Here is a 19,245-nt window from a genome sequence, read left to right as displayed (position 1 = left end):
AGTAATTGGATTACAAATAGAGCAGTAGCAATGAAACACTTGTTCTCAGTGTGTGAAACTATGGGGAAAATAGAACTTTCCCTGCTGTGAGGTTTGACTTTCCCCCGGGGAAATCCCGAGCCTGGTTCCCGGTCCCTGCCGAGGAGCACAGGAGGCTCCATAGGGAGCTGCTGCAGCCAGCCAGGACTGAAGGGCACAGGCAAAGGCACGGCTGAAATATCTGTCAGACGTGACTCAGAGGAGACCCATGGAGCCAGCTCTTGTTTATTTGCATGCTAGTCCTCAAACTAGTTGGTATTTTCCACAAGTTATATGATGAGAAAGCTTTGAAACATGGTCATTTGGTGACATCAGAGCAGTGAGATACGGCTCCTTGCCTTTGCTGTCCAGATGATTTGCACTTTTCATTACAGCAATATGATAATAAAATCAGAGTCCGGAGAAATAAAATGACAGACAAAAGCAGACACTTACCAGTAGTGTGGTATAACAGAGTCCCTTGCTCTGTCTGGAAATATAAGCCTTTTACATCTATAGAAAGCTATTTAGCTCATTCTCATTACATTTATTGGTAGAGTGACTTTATATAGGTTTGACACAATGATTTGGTAAGGCTGGCCACTGCATTTGTCTAAGTGTCTTTTTTTCAAACACTGAAATGGCCTGTCAGGCAGTAAACCTGGCTTTAGTGGTCAACTTCAGCAGTTAGTGAAAGAAAATAGCCAGAAAATGCTGAGGTCTACAAAGGAATTTCTTTCTCTATTTTTAATCACACCTTTCTAGAGAGACACTGAAAATATGAGAACACACTACCAGGGAATTCAAGCTCCAGCACTTTACTCTGTATGTGTTAGGAACTATACCAGGGAAGAAAGAAACAAAAGTAAAAGATGTTGTATGATTAAATCATCTGGGTAGAGGGGGGAGGCTTGACCTTGGTCTAAAGCAGAATAGTAAGAAATTGAAATTTAAAAAGGGTCTTATTTTTTTTTACAGTGTAAAAAAGCTGATGTCCAGCTCAGAGCAATTTGACACATTCATTTGCAGGAAAGATACAGGAGTGAGAATCACAGTAGGGGTAAAATTGCAAAGAGGGTCAGATAGTGCTTGGGAAGGATGTTTAGCGAAAAGGGGTATCTTCAGAGGCACAAACAAAAGATAAGCTCCTTGGGTAAACATTTGTAACACAATAATATAATAACCAGGGCTCAGGAGTCTGCTGGGGCAGAGCGCCTGTGGTTTTATATGACACACAATAGAAACACACCTTAGTATGGCAAGAGTATGAATTATGGAAGGTAGAGGTGTTTGCCTTTGTGCTAAATCTCCTTTTTAAGTGGACAGGAGCAGTTTCTTGCTCCACAAGGGAATCCTGTGGGGATGGGGACCCAAACCTTTGGCACAGAGGATAAAGGAAGACCCTGCCTCGCTGCAGCCCAGCTGGTCCAACAGACCTGCTGAACCCCATGGTGCTCCAGCGCCCAGCAGGGTTGTGCTTCAGGGAGCGGCGAGATGGTCCTCGCTCCAGTCCTTGGCTTTTCCCACGTATTGCTTTTCTTGCTCACTAGTCCACATCCGTGCCCAGACCTTGAAGGACTGAGCCTGTAATACATCTCTCAGTAGGGTCTGACTTTTCAAAAAATTGTCAAACTGGTATTTGTAGCTTCCCATCTGTCACTATCCTGTATTTTAGTTGATGTGGCATTTTTCAGATTGATTTCAGCAGCTGCCTGATAGCTTTGAAATTATCGACATTTGTTTCAACAGGAAAGCCTGTACTTGTGAGAATAAATAGCTTTTCTGATTGGTATCCTGAAAAGAGCAACAGTGCGGATGACCGCACTGGGTGAGAGAGGAAACACACACCTGAGTGTTGACCACAGCAAGATCTTCTAGAGATCCCAGAGATACTGCACCAGTGCCCAGAAAAACTTCTCAGAAACCATAAATGAACTGAGTTAATGCTGGAGAATTATCTTGACAAATATTAAAATGTCACACTTAATTTACTGCTCAGTAAGTTGTGATTTTAGTGCTTGGAAAGGAAAACTGGGAGAAGCATCAATAATGTTTTGCTGTAAGGTGGTGCACATTACTGATCTAATTTAAACCACCGTTTGTACCTTAAGGAAAGCAGAGGTTTTCTGCTTCCTATCTGTAGAAGAATGTTAAAAGACTATGAAGCATCAGACTGAAAATGAGGACTGGTGAGCACTCCTAACATGTTAAGCATTATAGACATAGTGTGTCTGTGTATCTTTTTTGGGTGTCAGTTACAAAGTATCTATTCTTATTAGATAATTGTGGTTAATAAGTGTCCATCTAAATACAGTAATGGCCACATGATTACTCAAGTGTTGAGTTTTGCAAGCACATTTTGCTTCTGGCTCTTTATTCAAATAAGAAGAAGGGGAAAAAGAATAGACTTTTGTTGTAAAATAGAGATGAATCTGAAAATAAATATTTCTTACGCACCATTTCTCGATAGTTTAGTTTACAAATGTGCTTTGCTGTCAAGGTTTAAACAACCTGAAATCTATTACAAAAAATAAAAAACCTGTGTCTGAGAAAGTAATTTCCCATCCTAGAATCAGACCAACACTATAGCTTCCATTTACAACATATGCAACCAAATCCTTATAGTTTTGTTACAATTCTGCAAACTCACTCATAACCACTTTAGAAATTTCCCTGTCTTCACAGGGTTTACAGGAAACTGTAATGAGCTTAAAACCACCATTTAAAAACTGAACCACATGTTTTTTTGCAGAATTTTAGAACTAGGAGTTTGTTAAAACTATGGTTCTTTTTTTTGTCTTTGCATCTCTGCATAGGAAGACCTCTTGCTTACTGAACATTATGGCTAAATGCAGCTCTGTCTCTTTTTTTTTTAACCTACAACTCTTACAGACCAGCTATACTAAGAATAAATAAAACACTTTCATTAGACAAAAAATTATTTTTCTCTCTTAGTTCAGGCTTAGAAAACGTAGTGATTTCTATGTAGTCGTAGCTCATGAAAAGGAAGAAATCTATAGCATACTTTAAAGTATTTTCCAAGTTATTTCTAGATAGAAAAAAGAGCATATTAGTAAATAGCCATGAAATGCAGCTGACTATTTTAATAGAGTTTGTGTAAAAGCTAACCATCATTAATGCCTGTTGAATAACAGGACATACATGTGTAGTCCACTCTTTGTATATAGAAATGCACAAGCTGTGTCAGGTTTGTCCTCTCAAGGAGTGCAGGGTCTGGCAGAGTATTGCCTCACCTGCTGTCAAAATGCAGCCCCTCTGTCATTGCAGCTTGTCAGCATGAACTACCCACCATCAAACCCTACCAGGCCTGGTGGGAGCAAGAAGCAAAGATGCTCAGTGGACATGTGGGACCTCTGGAGTCAGCAGCACTTTTGTCCCTGGCTCCAGCATGGTCAGGTTTTCATCTACCAACTGAATTAGGTTGAAGGAACTGGAGTTGACTCCAATGACCTTCCAATGCCTGCAACATTTTTTAAACATCACCTTCTGTCATTCACTCTCTTGATTTGGAGAAAAGCATTACCTGATGGCCAGCTCTGTGGTGTACCAGGGTGCTCAGCTTTGCTGCACGTGGGTCTTGCAGCAGAAGACTCGACTAGAGATGGTACGACTATAAGACAACTCATCCCAGCACAGTGTCCTCACATCTGCTTGCCTTGACTTTTAAAAAACCTTCACAGGCTTAATTGTCTTAGGGCAGGATTGAGAAACAAAAGCACCAGGAAGCTCTCAGCTGCTGCTAGTGTCCACCAAAATTAACCCTCCTCCTACAGTTCAGCTGTTCCTTCTTAGCAGGCAATTAATGCCTGAAATGTGAAAGCTTGACTTCATGCTCTGCTATAATCTGTCTGACTCACTCTTCCCCAAGCCAATCCAGGTACCTGTGCTTTGAAATTTTCTTTTTTAAGCTATATTATGTAAAATGGCATCTACAGAAAAATAAATGTTTCTAGGCAGAAAGTTAACTACAAAGTATAACTAAGATTTCTTTTATTCTGAACTTAGTAGGTTTAATTTCTCATTGCTATTCATCTCTGATGTGTGCCTCATTGATAAAAATATTACCTTCATAGACATATGGCAGTAAAAGTTGAATGAAGGCACAGTATGATATAGGTACAAACAGGAGAGTGAAAAGAAATAAAAGAAAATGAGGTACTGAGGAGAGACACAGATTCATGCATTAGAAACTTGTAAAAAATAAGATGAGAAGAACAGTTGTTTTATCTAATGAATTTATAAGCACTGCTTATTTAAATGCTTAGATGAAAATATGTGACTAGGAAAGAAATTAGAAATCATTGTAATAATATTTAAAATGTTCTTTAACTGTATCAGCAGCTTTCTCCAGCTAGCTAGTAATGAAGGGCAAAGTATATCCCAACTGCTACCAATGTATTATTAGTCTGTTTACAAACTCAACAATTTAATTGTGAAGTCCTGGGTCAGCTTGACTCTTTTTAAAAATAATGACTTCCAAAGTGAGAATGAAACAAAACATCTCAAGTTGTTAAATCAGCACTGGGGGAAAAATTATAAGGTCTCCTGAATACAACTGAAGTACAGAGAAATTACAGGACAGACTAACAGAGAAAACCATCTTCTAAATGATGGCAATCACTTTCACATCTAGTGGCCTCCCTGCATGGGTACCACTGTTACAGGTGAGTATTTCTGCTCTCCTAGGTTGGTGGAGCTCTGCGTCATTGATGTCTGGTGTCTACAGCAGCTTCCTGTCCCTTCATCTGTCAAATTCAGGTTTCTGTTAAGCAGCCAAACCTGCTGCTCTCTAGAGGTCTGATTCTTGTGAGAACAACCAGATCACAACTGTGTGATGTGGAAAATAACTACGCGCTCCAACACTGTCCTTTTCGTGGAGAAAACCCCATCAAGTTCAGAATGCTGCAGGGATTTCAGGGAAATCCTGCAATACTTACAATAAATGAGAGTTTTATTATTGACTGCTGCAAGGCTGGGATTTCATCTAGCAGCTGGACTGCAAAATCCCTTCTCATAGCCAGGGTGTCACAACAAATCTTAATTTGTCATGTAAAAGACAGATCTTAGCTTGGTAGCTTTTTTCTGCTTCTAAATTTAAATTCCTATGGTCAAGAAAAATCTGACACTTTCCATGTCATAGTCCTGCAATTGATCTATATGTTTAAAATGTCCAGCCTACTGTAAGGACTGCACTTTCACTGTTTCTGTACAAGTGTATGTTGCCCTTGGCTGCAGGAAAGACAGATTAACATTTGTATGAAATAAATTGACATGTACTTATACCTTTTCTGCCCCTCTGACTTGTCTCTCAGCCTTTTCTGAGGCCTTGAAAAGTAATCTACCTTTCTCTATGGGCTATGGGAGGAACATGAGGCATGTAGGTAGTTAAATTAAAAAAAACCTGGAATCATCACATATAGGGTGTTCAAACCACGCTGGCTTAACTGCTGTTTGGTACTTCACTGTCTTTGCCCTAAAATACTGCTTGCAGGTAGAAGACTTTTTTGAAACCATTATATGTAAGGTCAAGATAGGGCATCCCTATGCGAGTTACAAACATACTAACAACTAGGCAGTAGCTGCGGGAGCATCTGCTGCCCTCTGAGCCGTCCTGTCTCCTGCCAGCGGTTGTGTTTGTGCTGTGCATTTCAGCTGCGGCTGGTACCCAGTGGTCTGGGTGGGGGGAAGGCTGCATGGTCACACAATACCTTGCTGCTTCACAAAATCCACCATTTTCTGCGGGGCAGCTGCCAGGCTGCCTCTGCCTGTTAGACACTGATGCTCCACAAATACATCTTCAGGATAATTATAGCAAGGAGTGAGAAACAAATTTATGACTTGATGAGACTGAAACGAGTGAATTTGCACACACAGTAACTCTGCTTTGGTGGAAGTTTTAATTGAAGCCTCACGTTTCCAGGTGGAAGATGTGCATGAGGAAAAGCCGCATCCATTGTAAACTGCGCCGGACTCATCTCTCATGGTTGTGCAGTGGCTGGTGTGTTGTCATGTTTAAACTGCTGCTTCTCCCAACACCTTTGCCTTACCCTCAGCAGCCTGGCACAGGCAAAATGACACAAAAGAGCCAACTCATTTTGCTGTAATTAATGCACAAACGTCCCATCAGGAGGCAGCATGAGGCCACCTCACAGCCAGCTGTGACAGACACTTTCCCAAGGGCTTGGCAAGTGTGTGGGAAGAAGGAAAAACTCTTCCAGAAATGAAGCGAGGTCTTGGGAGAGTGGGGAAAAAAGAGCCAGGTGGGCTCCAAACCAACTTTGGTCACATAGTTATACTGGACAGAGAGTAGTTATAATCTGAACATGTTTGAGAAACATAACTCCTGCATTTTTAAGCTGAAGATGTGGCATTAATTTTGAAATAAAAGTATTTGCTGAAAACTTTATCCTACTTAAAAAACAAACAGAAAACCAAAATAACCCCAAAAGAAAATACAACATTAGTTCCAGCAATATCATCTGGTTGACCAGAAACTGGGGGGAGACATATACATTTTTTTTTGCTTCTGCAATAAAAATTTATTTCAGGTCAAATTAAATAGACTTTTAAAAAAAGTCCTTGTCTTACCACTGAACTGAAAAAGATATTATTTTTCTTCCAAGTCTCTTAATTCTTATTTCTTAGTTCTTCCCTCTTATTTTTTTAAGGTAACTGCTTTCTCAGTTGGAATGCCAGAGTATAGTAGCTGTTACCCAGTTTTTGGTTCCTGTTTTAATTCCCTCATGCATACAAACTTGAGTATTTACCTCCAAAAGTATGTGCAGGTCAGGAACCATTTTTTTATCCTGTAGACCCTTGTAATGATTTGGCAACATCTTACCTCTCTAGAAAGCTGACAAATGCTCACTGCCAATCACACCTGCCATGAGGTGTGAAGGAGCTGGTGGGGTGATGTGAAGATGAACACTCAGCTGCTTCCTTGTGCTCCAGCTGACCCTCAAGGCACCCCTGGGCTTGGGTCCCCCCTCAGCTGGGAGATGAAGAGCAAGCCCGAGTGCTGCTCCAGGGAAGGCTCCCTGAGAAATGGCTGTGTCCTGTTTTGCAGCAGCAGTGACAGTCCAGGTTTCCATTTGGCGTTTGCCTGTCAGACCCTGTCTAGCTCCCGGGCTCAACCGATTTGTTAGGCGTCATAAATGGCATTGAAACAGATGGACATTAGTTCAGGCAGCCAAGACATCCTGTAAATTATGTGGCTCATAAACTCAGTCCAAGTTCATTTGCAATCAGTGGGAATTTTGCCATGGACCTGGGCAGGGGCTGGATCAAACTCAGCTTGTGTGGGTGTAGAAGAGCAGGATTTACAGCTACCTTCCTTCAACACATATCTATCAGTAAGTAAGGTTACAGGGTATTTTATTACCTGTTCACCACTACACTAGGTTAATTTTCAAGGCGAATCAGGGTGAGAGAGCATCCAAGATCACCCAGCTGGAAAGATGAATTAAAGAGAAGTCACCACCAGCCACATCTGGCTTCTATATTTCATCAGGGACTAGACCAGAACTGTCCTGTGATATGAAGGATCAGCACTTGTCCCCCGATATGTAGCATCGGTGCCTGTCCTCCTTCTCCAGCCTCAAGGGAAATCGCAACCCCTGTCCAGCCACCTTGCTCCTATATCCAACCCTCTCTTCTCCCTCCCTGTGCCCTGAAGGCACAGCCTGATGTAGGAGGGCAGTCAGCCCCACGCCCCATTTTATCTGCTTAAAATCTTGTAACATCTATATAAACACATGATAAATGTGCCAGTGTGTAGTGAGAATACACAGGCAAAACAAGCTGACGAATTTGAAACGAGCATGGAAGACTGCGTTTGTTTCCCTCAGCATCCCGGCTGCTCCTCCAGCAGAACTGGTGGGAGCAAGTCCGAACTCACCCCCTTCTCTTTTTCTTCCTGTTTCTTCTTTGTTACCTTAAAAATCCATTTGCAAGTGTAATCTGGACTTATTGTTCTGACCGCTCCCACAGTACTCAGATTTGAGAATCACTTTTAGGAATTTTCTGCTGTGTTTTGAAACATTTAATGATTTAGGAGGAGACTACTAACTGTATGGTAAACATAGGGCAGCAGCAATCTGGGGAGCTGGCAGTTCAGGTCACTGCCTTTGCCAAAGAACGATAATCAGTACTGTTCCTTACATTTGTTATCATACAGATTGCCTGAGATTTCTACAGCTTGCTTACTGTGTTGGATTTCCTAGAAATTAACTTCATCTTAATTCACAGCACTGACACAGTCTTGAAAAGTGTCACTGAAAGGAGTTACAGGTAGTCACAGATTAACCCAGAGCTGCTGCCTTGAGTCACAGAAAAATACAGTAGGAAGGACTTCAGAAGGGTTCCTGGTCCATCCTTCTGCTCAAAGCAGGATCAGCTGTTCCTCTCTTAACATTCACCTGTCCTCTTCTGAACACCTCCAGCACCCCCTGGTCTTCCAAGGTAAGTGTTTCAAGGCTTTATTGCCTTTACCGCTGGAAAGCTATTTCCAATATTGAATTGAATCTTTTCTGCTAGACTTTGAACACATTATTTATTATTTGAGCCTTCATGACTTCAGAGAAAAATAAGTCCCTTCCTCTCTGTAGCAAACTTCTAGATAGTAGAAGACTTTAGTAATAATTATTGCCATGTTTTTTAGTCAAACAGTTTGATTTTCAGTGCAGATTGTATGTTTTTAGATTTCTAATATTATTGTTCCTGTCATCTTAATGTCTTCCTGGAAGTGCAATGCCTGAACTGGATCATTACACCCCAGTTGATGCCGTAGCAGTTATTGCTGGTGACCAGATTGGAGGGATGACTCAGTCTGTGGTACAAGCCATTTTCCCACTCATATTTTCCAGAGTGACTACATCTTTTTTCTCTCTGATAGGACATAGTTCACTAATAAATGAGCCCCTTTTTTTCAGTCTATGACTATGATTAGTCCTGCTTGAAGTGACGCCCTTCACTTGCCTTTACTGAGCTTTAACCTATTTTTTGGATTATTTTTCCAGGTTGTCAAGACTGAACTGAATTCAGCTGTCGCCATTCCCCTGTTCTTCCCAGACTTCTGCTCTGCTTGCACCAAACCATATAGGCACTAGACTGACCTAGTCTGTATTCCACTGTCCAGGTAATTAGTGAGAAGCTGAACAAAATCAGATCTGGGACAGGCTCCCGCAGAGCCACACTCTGTCTTGAGGCGCGGAATGACCTTACAACCCTTGAAGTTATAAGGAAGGTAGGCATTTATTTACGACGCCGGACACAAGGGGAATCATTTCACCTAATGCATGTGTAAAATTACAGTAGCTTTGAGTTTGGTTAAATGCAGTAAAGTGTTACATATCCATGAAAGTTTTAGGAACGCCTATACATATTCATAACCTGTCCCTGAGAAGGCGGTTCGTATTACAATGAGTTCCAGGAGACCATTTCCATTGTCTCCACCTCTGGCTCCTCCTGGCTGCAGCTGCGCAGTGATTGTGAACCCAGATCCTCTTTCTCTGTACATGGTCACCTTTGGTCCAGTGTGATGAGCTGGTTAGGTCTCAGACTGCTGAGATGGTTAAAACTGGCATATCTCCTGTCCTGTGCCTAAGTTTCTGTAATCTAGTTCACCCAAGGATGCACCAAGGATAATTATTTTTGCAAGGCATCAGTGAAGTCCTGTTTTTTTGTACAATAAGTTACACAGCGCTAAGAAAGGCTAGGCAATAGTGATGTGGGTTAAAGGGTTAGCTCTCTAAGTGTCTTTAGTGATGTGGGGTAGGGTTAGTTCTTTAAGTGTTAGTTATTAAGTGTTAATAAATTAGTTGTCAATTCCCTGTATCAGTCTGACCTACAGAAAATGCTCTGAGCACATTTATTAGCCAGTTTTGTACCAACCTGATCACAGCTTCATCCAGACCACATGTTGGCAGAGGAGATTAAGAGCATTTCTTGCCCCTATAAGCACCGATGAGAATTTCATTGGAGTGTCCTGGTGTGGATTCAGGCCTCATTAGACAAAATTAGAGCTTGGACCTGAGACCTCATGGTATTGTTTTTGAACGTCGCAACTACCAAACCACTGAACAAGAGGGGAGACCTCCTCCTCTGTGAATTTTTCATGAGCTTCAGCTTATTCTGTCTGCAGTTTGTTGCTCTTCCTGTGGCAGTCCTTCATGGGAATTAACTTCAAGTCAGTTCACATTTGATGACTATGTAGTAAAATGAAAACACTCACCATTTTGCTGTTGTGCCTTATTGGATGCACTTGAACAAAGATATCCTGTGGTTTCCTAACCCCTGCTACAGGGTGTTTGTCTGGAGCAGGAGAGTGCTCAGATTCATTTAACACATTGGTCCTGCCACTACGTCTGTCGTACCTCTGTGGACTGACCCAAAAGACACCCCGGGCTGGCTGACTGGGCTAATTGGTATCCACTCTGCCCGAGGCCAACATGTTGCCCTCATTTACACTGCATAGCACTTTGACCAGGTCTCTTCAGGGTACTATGGGATAGTCCTGAGGAATAAGTATTACTTTTTCAGTATTTATTGAAAGATGTGTAGATGTGGCAATTAAGGACATGGTTTAGTGGTGAACTTGGCAGTGTTAGGTTTACAGTTGGACTCAATGATCTTAAATGTCTTTTCCAACCAAAATGATTCTATGAGTTCTGAGAGGGCTCTGTTATAGCCTGCAGAATGATGTCTTTATGCATGACACTAGGGTATTTTGGGGGTATTTGAGAGAGAGCAGGAGTATTTTAAAAATTGCAACATTCCCTGTGATGCAGAAGTCAAATTTGGTGCTGTCTGCATTTGTGCTGTCTGCTTGGATCAGACTTTGTGGTGACCTGTCCTGCCAAACATGCCAGTTTCTCATAGAAAAGGATTAGCTGATTCACTCTAAAAGCAAGCTTGGGAGCAAGCAATACTGCCTACAATGTGGACAAAGAACCAGACTTTGTGTGTGGGAAATATGAAAGCTAGTGATCAATAGCTGCAATTTATTTGAGATTTCTACCAGAGTTACTGCAAGAAAATTGCTGTCAAGAACTGTAATACGTCAGTAATTTTAGCTGCATTTCAACTGAGACATCTACAATCAGATCCAATCACTGGAAGGTTCTGTGAGTTTCATTATTTTTGTCTCTTTTTTCATAATGACTGTAGCTGAACTAGCTGAAGAAAAGGAGAAAAGTGATTGCAAACTGTCATCTGTAGAAGACAAAGTCTATCACAGTGGTAAATAAAAGGCAGACTTTCAGAAGCAATGGCAAAGCAGTGAGATGATCCATGCATACCTCTTGGGCTGCCAGTGTCATATCAACAATACGTGCTTTGCTTGTAGATTTTCCTGCAGCACCAGCTCATAAAAACATGACACTGTGAATTAAGAGAAATGGCAAAGGGAGAAATGAATCAATGCAAATTGAACCATATTATGCACAAACAAGGCACTAAGTAAAGTGTGTGCATCAGCTGACATTTTTGAGTGCTACTGTTAATCGTACGTGTTTTGTATTTCACTTTAATGTGATCATTTATTTCAAGAGCTGATATCTACTGAAATTTTAGTAAATGTGACATATGAATAGACAGATCTCTGGTTATGCATGGAAAACACTTTTTTGTATTAAAGGTAAAAGGACAGAATGAGATATGGAGGTACTTGCACTATTTCATAACCCTGCCATTTATCATTTGCCTGTTGGATACTAATTGCTGATGCAACTTATTTGGTCTATAGACTGCAAACAGGGAATGATTATATTTTTATCCAAAATTATTACAGAAAATAACCCAATGATAATCTTGCAGTCTAAAAATTCCTATTGAAGCATATACTTGGAACTGTCAAGAATCTCACTGAGTAGTAAGAGCTTACTTAAGGAATCCTGCATTTTATTAATATCATCTCCAACTCTCATTAGTAGCACAATTAATACAGTTAAATTCTCAGTGTCCAAAATTTAATGTAGACATGCAAGAGCCACAGCCATAGAATCTAGTATGTGGAAGGTATATTGAAATAAATCTGTTATAGGTGATTCATAACTTGGCTAGATCTGTTCTGCTCCCAGGTGGGATCTTGTGTCCAATGCAGGGAGAAGATGCACTGTTCCATCTCTCCCAGGAAGGACAGCTTCATTGGGCTGAGCCCTGTCACAGGCACTGTGCCGAGGTGGTGTTCTGGCTTCTTTGAGCTTTCTGCAGCCAGGAATATTTATCATACATGCTGGTGGAAGTCACACATCTAGCAACTGGGGAAAGGAAACAGAGCAGCTCTGAATTCCTTGTGTCCCAAAGTCCAGTTCACTGGAAGATTAATACAAACAGAGAATTGCCTGAAAGCTTCTTATTTTATTTCCACAGTCCCTCCTGATCAGAAGGAAAGATTGGTGAAAGAGAAAAATCATGATGTGAGACATAGACATGAGACAAACTCGGTGCACCAAGTCTCTTCCACGCTTTCAGATCTCCAGCTGACAGTGTTACAGCTTCTACTGCTACAAGGCTTGAGCATCAGCTGGTTGCTGGTAATACAAACAGCAGTGGTTCATCTAAATGTGGAAATTGGCTGGATTAGCTTCAGCAGAGTAAGCTTTTTGGCAGGGACTGTTGTGGAGTCACTTCCCATGGTGGGCATTGCTTCTCAGCACAGGAGCATCTGGGGAGCTCCACTGGGCAGTCACAGGGTTTGGGCAGTCTTCAACCACATTGCCTCATCGCTCTTTATAGACTGTGTTTAAAAAGCTGTGGTCTGCAGCTAACTATTTTAACACAAGCCATTTCCTTTTAGTTTCTCAAAGCAGCAAAAGCATGTTTACATCAAGTCCCAAACATCTGTTCTTCCTTCTAGAACCACTTTCATTACCAGGACAGAGGAGGATGGGTAGGAAAATCGAAGTTGATCATGCAGGCAGTGGAGAGCTGTGAGGAATGCAAATTTACTGATACAGGATTATATACAGTAATAAAAGTATCTAGGTCAATGGGGCAAATGATGTGTATCTGTTCTTATACGCCCTATCCTGCATGTTAGTTTAATCCTGCTAGTGCAGAGCATCTCTGTTAGCTGCTGTATAATTAAAATATTGTATGACTGTAGTGCCCAGCATGGATCAGATGCCAGTGGTACACTACACTGTTACCTATGATGCAAAATTGTTTTAGAAAGAAGGGTTGCCTAGTTGTGTGGTTTTTAAGTCGTGGGCCTCTAAAATCTTTCTATGGAAGGTGAGGATCCCATTAGGAATTTCACATACTGCAGAGCAGTACATAAACGTGTTCTTTATAGTTATCAGTCACAGACATCTGGGAAATTATCTGTAGGGCTTTATGGGTCACAGGCTGAAAGTGAGTAGTCTAGAGGACTGGGATTAAGCAACGTGGGTTCACATCATGGAAACTGGGTAACTGAATGTCTTTAGGAGAGCTGGCACCAGGTATCAGCTGGAGTGTGAACGTGCACAGGGGCAGCTGTTGCAGAGTAGTTGGAGAACTGGAGATTTCAATCCTTGATTAACTTGTGACTTTTCTGTGCCCTGAGAAAATAGACTTTGCTCTGTTCATGCGATGAGAATATATAGAACAGATATTTTTCATCTTTCTTTGTAACATAACACACACAGGCTTTTATTCTCGTACAAAAAGAGGTACATATTCCTTTTCCTCTGACTGTAATCTCAGACCTGACTTCTTGCTCCAATTTACAGTGTAAAATCCATACCCCTGCGGCCTTCAGTGCTGTAATGAACAGTGCCATGTTCTGTCTTCTCAGTGAAGAACCAAGTGAGGTCTGTAATTCTTCCAGCTGCAGCACTTGGCTTTCCTTTAACGGCTGAATTAGTCCCTTTAGTTAGGCTGGTCAGGTAGAAAGCTGAGAGTTCAGACAATATAAGTCTAAGACATTAGCACATTGAAGACAGTATCCTGTGGCTTTCTACGGGGCTTGCTTTTTAGCTAGAATGATTTTCTACTTGGCAGTTAGCCTGGCTAATTCAGAGAAAAGATCTACATTTCCTTGAGCTCTATCTTGCTTCATTTTTTGCTTAACCATGCTGGTACATGAGTTTAATACAGCTAACTTGATATTTAAACTTGCATTGCACGTGGCTGTGGGCTGCAGGGTAGGTGAGGGTTTCTCTCTGGGTCCACATACTTGGTATAGGCATTAATCTCAAATTCTGCTGCAGACTTAAAGAAATGACAGACAAAATTTCATTTCAGACATAAGCTTTTTGACTGCTGCTCTTTCAAGGCATCCTTTTGTCTTCTTTCTCCGCTGCTGGTATCAGGCTGAGCAGCACTTCAGATGGTAGAAGGAAAACAGAGCAGATAGGTGGCATATTTTGAAGGAATGAGGCCCTGGGACGCAGGAGACACGAGGATTAAAATATTAACTTTTGTATTGGTTGTTTTGCCTTTTTTTACTTCACAGCCCTTCAAAATTGTTGCCATTGTATACTCTGCTGTCCTGGAAAGTGCCCTGACTGCTTTCACTGCTGTGCTGGAGGGTGATTAGAGTCTGTGGTTAATTTGGGGATAAGTGCTCGTGGAATAAAAAGACAAAACAAAACATAAAAAAATAAGCCTGTCTGAGGAGAATAAAGCAATTAAATCCGTCTTGTAAAGATAAGGCAAAGGAATACCAGATGGCAGATTTACACTTGTATGCTGGTGCTGAGTATTGCCTAAAAACGGATCTGGTGATGGAACTGGGTTTTTCCGTGTTTCAAAAATTAACATAATGCATCTTGTCATGAAAAGATAAGATGTATAAGGTTACAATTAAACACTCTCTTTATTGGGGCTTTGCCCTGAAATGGCGCAAGTGATAAGTGCTCACAGTGCCCATCAGTGCTGCTAATGAAAAGACCCACAGTCACGTTTTACACTTTTATTTGGATTTAGATCAACACCACAGACAGGATACTTTGGTCAAACACAAGAACAGGTTGCTATGCCACTCTTTCCTGGCTGCAATAAGTACAGTAAAGTGGAAAAAAAGATGCTGGTGTTCCTGGAACACCGAATGTAAATCTTGGATTGGCACATACAGCTAATAAATACGTTGTTTGCACTTAGCACTTTAAAACAGAATTGCACATGCAAGATGTAACCAGGCTACTGATCACCTTCATCATTGTCCCTGTATTATTTTTATTTTTTAAGCTCTTTGCTCACCTTGTTCCCAGCAGGAAAAAATAATATAATTTATCCTCTACTCAGTATTTCTGTGATTAGCATGCTGATTTTGACACATTTAGCAAAAGTCACATTGATGTCCTTCCTGACAGAATTGGTATCTCCTCTATAGCTTGACTTGCAACACTACATGCATCATAGGTAGCAATGGTTGTCCACCGAAGTGAGGTGAGAGGTCTACCCAAAAGCTGACGAGGAGAGGTTAACACCAAGCAAAGGTACAGTAGAGGGACTGGCGTGAATGCAGTTCTTGCAATATCAAGAGTCAATACTACTACCACACAAAGAATGACATATCAATAATATATTGTACAAGCTTATACAGCAACACATGTTGGTTTGCAACATTGTACAGTTTAAAACTAAAGTGCACAGCCTCAATCTGAGGTGACAAAACAGTACTATCAATATAATAAAGGCAACACAATTACAGACACAATTTATTTCCTCTTACTTCATGTCCTCATGATAATACATCAAATCAATACTCCATTTATATATTTTAGATGAAATTAAAACCACATTGCACTTCTTTTTCTCTTCAAGTATTTTAGAGACAGCAAAACAATATTGCTTTACAAACAAAAGTTGGCCACTTAGGCAAAGTTAAAACCAAAACTTCAGTAGGGTTATAAATAGACAGGCCTTAGCCACACAACTCTTACCAACACTTCCAGATGTTGGAGGGAAAAAAGATAAACTTCAGTTTCCATGCCAGAGTCACCTCTAATGTTAAGGAATGACGCAACACATGATTTCTGCAAGAGCTGTGCCCATGGTTTCTAAAAAGGCTATGAGGCTCCATGTGGGCTGTTTCAAGCAGATGTAGCCTTATTTCATTTTTTTTTCTGCTATTTCAAAAGCTATTGCATATAAGGATGGAATCCAGTGCTGGGAGAAACCTTTGATAAGGCCATTTGTTACTTAGACACCATCCCTGTCATTCAGACCACAGTCACATTTAATCTAGGCCTCGTCTGGCAGACCTGTACATCTTGAAGTCTTTAGCCTCTTAATTCAGCTGTGAGGTTTCATGCTATTTCTTTAGTAAGAATTTCAGTCAATTTCAATTTTCAATGTAGTTTTGGACTGCTCATAGAAGAAATGGTTATGGGATAAGCATTTATTGAACATGACTTTTTTTGGGGATACGCTTTTTTACCACAGAACACAGAAACCATCCAAATACAACCTTATTTCAGTCTTGGTTAGCACTGTATATTGATTGTGCATCTGCTTAGTTAGGCCAAGTGGGAAACATAAATAGGAATAATAGCATCCTATTGTTGTACTGTAATTGATCTTATTAAGTGGTTTTAAGAGCTGCAGTACTCTTGAGGTTTTTCAGTAATCAACCCTGGAGATGTACAATCCATATGACATGGAGAAATGAGGTATTGGTACCTCTTAAGAATGTAGTATATGGGGTTGTATTTTAAAATTAAACAGTAATAAATATTTGAGGCACCCCCATCAAAAGAAAAAAAAAATCCTAATTAATTTTCAGCTTCTGTCCTTGCAGTTTTATAACCCATATAAAATAAAAATCTATAGTTTACAAAATAGGAATTTTTTAATATATATATTTCCTTTCGTAAAACTATACCTATTTAAATACATTTGAAATGTTGCTATAGGTAAATTAGAAATTCTGTTCTAATACTACGAAAAAGCCAAAATACTTTCACTTTTAAACATACAGCTTGTATACTCTGCTTCTCACCACCCCCTCCCACTTCCCCCAGTTTGATTTTGTCATCAGGCAAATTTGGCATCATTCAGTCAGATTGTTTTAAATTTAAAGTAGATACTCTGTTAAAATTTGGGATAAAATTTTAAGCATCTTCTATTCTTCCTTATTTGCTTCAATGCAGCTTTTTGTGCAGTTAATTATAAAGGAGGTATTTTAAAACTCAGGAAAGGACTTTCAAGGAGCCATGTTTCTCGATTTTAAACTGTACTCTACTCCAACGCCACAATATAGAAATAGATTTACTTTGGAACAAACTACAAATACATTCGCACAGTTTGTGACAACTTAATTGTCTACTTAGAGGTCCAGGAACAGACTTTCACACCTGATTATTATAAATCTTGTCCCAGGCGTTCTATTTCATCAATCAGGAAATCAATGTCTTGGTGAGTTGCTGCAGGGTTTGAGATGACCATACGGAAGAAGTTCACTTTGTCTCCCAGAGGCTGATAGCTCACCATGGTCGTGCCATACTCCATCATCCTGGCTTTTATCACTGGTGCCACCTGCGGCGTAAAAAAAGCGGGGGATGATTATTACTATTATCATGATAATGATAATTATTTCCATCACCCTTATTATTATTATAACAAAATACAGAGTATGTTTTATTTTTTTTTTATTTAAAAAAAAGATGAAGAGTTACAAGAAGCAGTTAAACCAAAATTACATCCAATATTGATTAAAATGTTAACCTCCATTAAGGATTGTATGTCTCATTGAAAAGACATTGTGTTTATCTTGTTTCTTTGTCCTGCTCTTGAAATCACTGGGAAATTTTCCCCCCACTTTCTCAATATTGCTGACAGGCACATAGTAGCTGTTTTTTATGTAGTGCTCAAAACACATTGTTACAATTGTTTTCCACCTTCTTTTCATATGCTGGAGTCCCATGGTATTACTGAGCTTTTGTTGCACTTGCTGGGTTTAGCGATTGCAGTTCACAGTGACTTCATTTAATATATATACAGAGCAAATAAGTCCCCTAGAGATGAGGCAAACCCAGGCAATACTGAACTTAGAGACCAGAGTAAGGTCGTGCCAACCTAACGTGCAGTAAAATGACCACGCAGCTGTCGTTTGCCAGAATATTGTGACGTGACCTTGCCATGTGCCCCAGGAGATAATATTGGGAATTGCGGGCCTCCAAGGATTTCACTGTTGACTACATGATGTCCTGGAGGATGCTGCTTACCTTCATAAGGCGGCTCATTCTTTCTTCATTGTCTTCCATACTGCGCAAGCTGGGAGGTATATACCAGAAGCAGACGTTTGTGTGCTGAGGCTAAACACAGAATAATAATGGTTTACACTGTAAGAAAAGCTCATAACATCTCAATTGTAATTAAGTTCATGCCTTCCCCCCCTCTCATACATCATATTGTGACAGCAGTCAATGGTTTTCATTATTGTGGTACACTGAGAGTCACCATCATTATTAATGCAGGAAAGATAATTTTAGGCCATTTATTCCCAGGGTGTCAGATGCAGAAACACACCATCCAGCTGTGCAAATATATTTATGCCCTACTGAGAAGCATCTAGATTTTGTAGGTGCTGACCCCTCAAGAGGCTGAAGGGATTGTGTAGCTAAGGCAAGAGTCTATTACAGATAATTTAGAGGTGAGGACCATATCATTTACTTTTATGACAAGATGGAATACAGAATCTGGTTCTGTAAACAGGAGTGTATGAGACAGTCTAAGATTTTCTTACATTTAATGAAATTCATTACTTCTCAGTTTGAATTAGCTAGCTGCTGTATTAATATGGATGCACCACAACGTCTTATAATAGCTACTTTAACTTGAATGGGAGCACCAAGTAGAAAGGCGTAGAATAAGAACAGTTGACATTTTGTGCATTTTCGCAATCTCCCAACAGTTGCTTGCCTTGCTATGCTCCTCTTTGGTGGATGCTAAACCTGTAAGTTGCAGCAACTCCTACTGCTGCCAGTTCCTCTATTCATCATCAGACCCAGTGGACCAAATTCAGTGGTGTTGTGTGAGGTGTGGGAAACAAATCACACAGTAGCATGTGTATATGAGCCTATGATGTCTGAAGAAACACGTATCCTTGTGCAGAGCGCTCAAGGACGCACTAAGTGATCACTACCGGGGAGCAACATTCTGAGAGACAAAACCTTCCGGGGCAAAACTATCACAAGCAAAACTATCACAGCAAAATTATCACAAGTAGGAGGAACAAAGCTAAAATGAGAGTGGGTTTTTATTTTTTTTTTTTTTCTC

The 19,245-nt window shown here is 40.5% G+C and overlaps 1 protein-coding gene across 1 annotated transcript in view; it reads right to left on the bottom strand.

Moving 5' to 3' along the window:
- Window positions 1–17,328: 17,328 nt before the first annotated feature.
- Window positions 17,329–19,245, bottom strand: part of GAD2 (glutamate decarboxylase 2) — a gene marked incomplete at both ends in the record, with an annotated part of 38,407 nt that continues 36,490 nt past the window's right edge. The window contains 2 exons of the mRNA XM_080339920.1: window positions 17,329–17,502; window positions 18,192–18,281. Coding sequence (XP_080196046.1) covers window positions 17,329–17,502; window positions 18,192–18,281 — 264 coding nt within the window. The remainder of the gene's footprint in view (window positions 17,503–18,191; window positions 18,282–19,245) is intronic.

This window comes from Nesoenas mayeri, assembly GCF_963082525.1.
Source record: "Nesoenas mayeri genome assembly, chromosome: 2".
NCBI lineage: Eukaryota > Metazoa > Chordata > Aves > Columbiformes > Columbidae > Nesoenas > Nesoenas mayeri.
The sequence above is the reverse complement of the archived record's forward strand: the minus strand, read 5'-3'. Positions and strand labels throughout refer to the sequence as shown.